The sequence below is a fragment of the Sinohyriopsis cumingii genome, unplaced genomic scaffold (assembly GCF_028554795.1).
Source record: "Sinohyriopsis cumingii isolate HCF-2022 unplaced genomic scaffold, ASM2855479v2 utg002411l, whole genome shotgun sequence".
Lineage (NCBI taxonomy): Eukaryota > Metazoa > Mollusca > Bivalvia > Unionida > Unionidae > Sinohyriopsis > Sinohyriopsis cumingii.
In genome coordinates, this window is record NW_028316201.1 from 466,888 (window position 1) to 472,619 (window position 5,732).

A 5,732-nucleotide genomic window follows, 5' to 3' on the forward strand; every position below is an offset into this window, starting at 1 on the left:
CCATAACACCTGTCCAATCATAGGTAAGGTTATAAAACTGAAATTGAACATATGTTGCAAAACATATATAAAATTGTCCATGGATCCAACATCACTTTTGAGAAAACTAATAGCAAACATTTCAAGTAAATTTCACAGATAACTACTTCTCGCTTTTGAGTGGCAATGACGCATGTTTTGATTATGAAAATCCACGTCTTTCTTTTTCTACGGCACTGTTTGTAAAAGAATTAGTCCGTATATGGTTGACTGATTGACGATTTGACTGGTGTTTAACGTCACATGATTACATGATAGGTTATATCGTGCAGAGGAAATTGGAGAAAAGTGTCCTTACAATAAATAAAACGTGGCGACCGAAAGTAAAATAAAATATTGAAAGTATTTGTGTTTAAAAAATAAATAAAATATTTGGTTATATTTCAAAAGCTGGTTGATTAAAATAAGATTTTTACGTTAGCAAATACATACACAGCAAAATATATGTCTTGAAAAGGGTATTGCCGATAGGCCATTTCTTAAGCCCAATTTGTGAGGCTCTGGAAAAAATGATTTTTAACTTTTAAGCTTTTTATCCTTTGCAGTACGAAATAATCATATCACATACAGGACTAGAGAAAAACCTACCGCTAACATTTCTCGTAATTTGTACCAGAACGTACAGGAAGCGATTCCTCCTGAAGAAACCAGAATGGTTTCTGTGAAAAACAACAATGCAGATAATCTGATCGATACGTCGTGCAATAAAGGCCAGGTCAAAGTCAGGCTAAAGGAGGAAAATATTTACCATCGAAGATTTGACAACGCAGACTCCTCCCCGAGAATAACACGCAACTTTCAGATAGATTCTATTGCTCGTGTATATGACTATATACATGAAAACCATGATCACTGTCTGTCATATGAATCAAATCTGCGTTCAAGTCCGAATTCGACAGAAAGCATCGCGGAACCTTGTTTTGAATACGATTATGTGGTTCAGCATAGTTTTATGACTTTACGGCCACCAGCACCGGACCCCGTTCTAACCAGGAAGACCAAAGATCGAGGTACAAGGGCTGATTCCATATCGTGGTATCCACGATTAAATATAAAATCAGGATCCAGAGTACATCCATTAACATTATACTGGGAGATCAACAAAATGAGGTCCAGAGAAAGTAATTGCACAGTATCCAGCTCAGAGCCAGGAAGCCATGATGTTATCAACCAATTAGGTCCTTCAAGTTATTTCGAGTTAGAAGGTATTCGGGCAACGGACACTATGAATTCGCCAGGTTGGTTAACATATGGTGGAGGTCCAAACTGGAGGAAGGTTGAGAACGTGAACTTCAGCAACTTTGTTCCAGGATCAGAGTTTTCGGAGCTTCGAGGTAGAACATTATATTCACGGCATCTGTATTCATTGACTCCCTATTACTTTAAGAACTAATGAGTATACCATTTTTCTCCATACAAGTAAGAAGAAAATATTTCAGCTCTAAATTAATAGGCAATGATGTTTACAAATGATGTAAACACGCTAGTTGCGAATAAGTTTGTAACCTTCTTGTCAGTATTATGCCTATATACTGTTAAACACTATATATATACACACACACACACACACATATATATATATATATATATATATATATATATATATATATATATATATATATATATATATATATATATATATATATATATATATATATATATATATATATATATATATATATATATATATATATATATATATCGAACAAGCAGATTTGATGACTTTTTGATGACTCTAATTATTCTTACTAAATCCTAGATATTTTTTAACGAAATTTTACTAAAGTAAACGATAGTTTCTATATAGAAACTTTAGACATTTGAATTATTGTATTTTAATTCTTACATTTTCTTCACAGTTTGTTTAGTTTTGCTTCAGCCAAATCAAAAAGTGGAAGAGTTGCCCAGTTTCGGAACTATGATTATCCTCGAAGTTATTTTGACCATCCCTCTGCCATGGATAGAAGACATCGAAGGAGTCAGTCACTTAGTGATATGATGGCTATCGCAAGTATCCGTTGGTCGAAGAGGAAATCAACCAGGTCTTTTATGAAGAGAGATTGTTACGATTCCCTGTAGACATTGATCGTATAATCTTTAAGAGAAACAAAAAAGGGAAATGGAAGGAAGAGGGCAAAGGATCATATTTGATCGAGAATAGCATTCGGTTTCTTATTTTTATGTACTAGAAAGAAAGAAAGAAAGAACGAATCAAAGAGGGAAAAGAAGTGCAAAACAACCCCCTACGACATTTATTAGGACAAAGTTGTTGTGCGCACGGAAATAAAATTTTGTTCTGCTGTTAGTTTAGAAATATAAAGAATTTAATTTCTTTGTCAAAATATTAAATGCTCATGGGCTTGGGCCGTAGCTAGCTTGAACTGTAGGAAACATTGCCCCCATCATTGGAAAAACGCATCGCGCCAAGTTTAATTTTTACATCTGTTAAAAGTCATATAAAGAAATAATAAGTTTTTTTAAATAAAAAAGACGTGCATTTATTTAAGTAAAATACAAAATAAAAGAACATGATTCGCGAAATGGCGCACGGCCCCCATCTACTACCCCCTACTTGGAGGTTCAGTTGATTATGTTTAGAACTCACCTTTTGATCTCAGATTAATCTTGCACGGTGAACATTACAGGGAAGACATTGTATTTAAATCTATAATTTAGCTGAGAGGAGAGCATTTATCTTTTCGCATAATTAGATTCATCCAATAATTATTAACTCAGCGTGAAACATGCAGGAGTTTTATGTTTTCATTATGATGTAGATATTTTTCTTCCTCCTTTAGAAAACTGTCACTCGTATCTGAGATGGAACTTCTTGTCTCTTTTTCAAATGTTGCATTTTGTGTATGTATGTATGTACGTACGTATGTATGTATGTATGTATGTATGTATGTATGTATGTATGTATGTATTTATGTATGTATGTCTTCAGTTTGAAATCTAGTTTGAAAGTAGTTACAGCAGAATGTAAATATGTACCCCCATATCTTTGTATAACCTGCCAACTGAAGACTTCCCTTGTGTTTCCATAATTGCTATATCGCTCCATGTTTCTCGTTTGGATGGGAAAAATGCAGGAAATTAAAACGACGACCTATTAATCGAACTTGATTCCTAATAATACTATTGGATCTATTATTAAAGTCATGTGAAAAAAGATTTATTAACCCTTTAACCCGTATTTACAAGATATGTTTATTTCTGGTGCATTTTACAATGTGTTGGTGACAAATACATTTAATTTGGAAAACATATTAAATACGTTTCTTCGCGATCAACTTCTTCGATTATTTTTGCAAATTAAAAAGATTGCCATGAGCACAGACAAATCTTTCTTTGCAGAAGAAATTTTATTTTGAGCGAGATATTGTATTTATCCTTCGGATACATTCCCTGATCACATTAAATTATCGATATGAGCTTTCTACGACCAGATCCAGTCCTAGTAAAAGACGCAATTAATCTTTTATGTCCATATCATATAGATAAAGGGCAATAACTCGTTGCCCGCTACATCCTCTTGCCTGAACTAGTTGTCGACAGGTTTAAAGCTTGGCATCCTTACAACGACATTGTACGAGACACCTCCCGTCAATCCAAGCCAAATTTGTACTCAGTGCAAACCAGCGATATAGGATTTTCGATTTTGTTGGATCAATATTCATTCCTCAAACGATCGTCCATATTTATGTTTGAATTTTGCGAATATTTCGTCAAATAATTCTCTTTCTCTGGCTTGTTAAATGTTAGACTACGTGGTACAACAGGCTTTCGTTGTTGCATATTAATATCCACTGTTTCACGCACATAGCCTATTGCCCGCTCACTTATTAACGGATGCTGTTTAAGCGAATGTTTAACACGCTGCATCATTATAATTTATGCATTTGTGTTTATAACATATATCTAGAGTAAAGTTGATATAGTTTCATGTATGTGTCGTCAAAACAATGCTTCGGACACAATAGTGGTTAAGACTGACAATACTCTATGAAAGTCTATTCTCTCCATACTTCCTGCCATATCTGAGATGCATTGTTTGCTTTAAAACGAGTTGCCTCCTGTATGTAATGGTTTCACCTCTCAATGGTCAAACGTGACATGGTGAATGCATTGCGTTTAGGGACATTGTATTATTATTGTTTTACGGAAGTTTACTTGGTGAAGATTAGAATCAGCAACAAATCAAACTGAGATCCATTAAGAGAGCAAGGAAAACGCTCCAACTGCAATACAACAGGAACAACAACAACATCAAAAGATACCAGTACAAATGAAACAACAAGAAGAACAAACAAAACAACCAAATAAGGAACAAGAGGGGGCGGAAACTTCAAAACAGCAAAAGAAACAGAACGGACAAAAACAGACACAACAACAACAACAACAACAACAGCAACAACAACAGCAAGAGAATGAGAAACAAGAAACAAAAACAACAATTACAACTACAGGAGCAAGAAAAAGAGAAGCGACGAAACGAACAACTACAAAAACAGCAGCAAGAAAAGGAGCAACAAAAAACAACAAAAACACCATCTACAACAACAGCAACAACAAAAGGAGAAACAAGAGAATGAGAGACAAAAACAACAATAAAACAAATAAAAGAAATCAAAACACAAAACACCAACAAGGAGAACAACAACAATAAGATCAACATCATCAACAACAACAACAACAAAAGAAAGTAACAGGAATACAGAAACTAAAAGACATTAGCCAAGAAAACAAAGAGAAGAATCAAAGAAACAAACATAGCTGACCACAAAGAAGGGAAACACACTACAAGAAACATCACAAATTCAACCACAACTACAATCAGCCCAATGGACATACGATCAAAGCAACGAGTATCGAAGACTTTGAAAGATACGAAGAATACATGATGGAACATCAGCTAGAACTATAGTCATCAATGTTAATAGAAGATGCAAATAGAGAGAGAGAGAGAGAGAGAGAAAGATAAGTGCAGCAAAGAAGCAAGAAAGAAGACAAGAGGCAGAAATGAATTAAACTTACCTATTGTTGGACGATGAATGCCTATATATATATATATATATATATATATATATATATATATATATATATATATATATATATATATATATATATATATATATATATATATATATATATATATATATATATATATATATATATATATATATATATATATAAACTGGATATGATATGTGACTGGTAAATACAAAAAAAACTAAAATGCAAGCGGGTACCTACCTGATGTTTATTTAGTAAAGACTTGTCTTCACAGAATAGAATAATTTTTTACGGGCAGTTTTATATGTGTACAAACTTTGCGACAGAATGCATTCAGATCAATACAGTTTCACACACTTGTAAAAAGAAGACAACTATATAATTACTATTACTAATAGCCTATTGCCCGCTCACTTATTAACGGATGCTGTTTAAGCGAATGTTTAACACGCTGCATCATTATAATTTATGCATTTGTGTTGGTTTTATTTTATCTTCTCGCTTTAGTTAAACCTATCAACGAAATGTGATAAATGTAATTAGTTCAAGGCCATGAGAAAAAAAGACGTATGCGTCGTAAATTGCGTGTACAAAATGTACTTAGTGGCATGCAATGTGTGCACCATATAGTCTGAAATAAATAATTAGAGTATAGGGACAGTTCCCCATTTTTAGGC

At 33.5% G+C, this 5,732-nt stretch overlaps 1 protein-coding gene across 1 annotated transcript; it reads left to right on the forward strand.

Moving 5' to 3' along the window:
- Nucleotides 1–589: 589 nt before the first annotated feature.
- LOC149770766 (uncharacterized) lies at nt 590–5,045 on the forward strand. Its single transcript, XM_089949146.1, has 2 exons — nt 590–1,373; nt 1,899–5,045. The coding sequence occupies exons 1-2, from the start codon at nt 692–694 to the stop codon at nt 2,036–2,038; spliced, it is 822 nt and encodes a 273-aa protein (XP_089805272.1). The 5' UTR covers nt 590–691; the 3' UTR covers nt 2,039–5,045.
- Nucleotides 5,046–5,732: the final 687 nt, after the last annotated feature.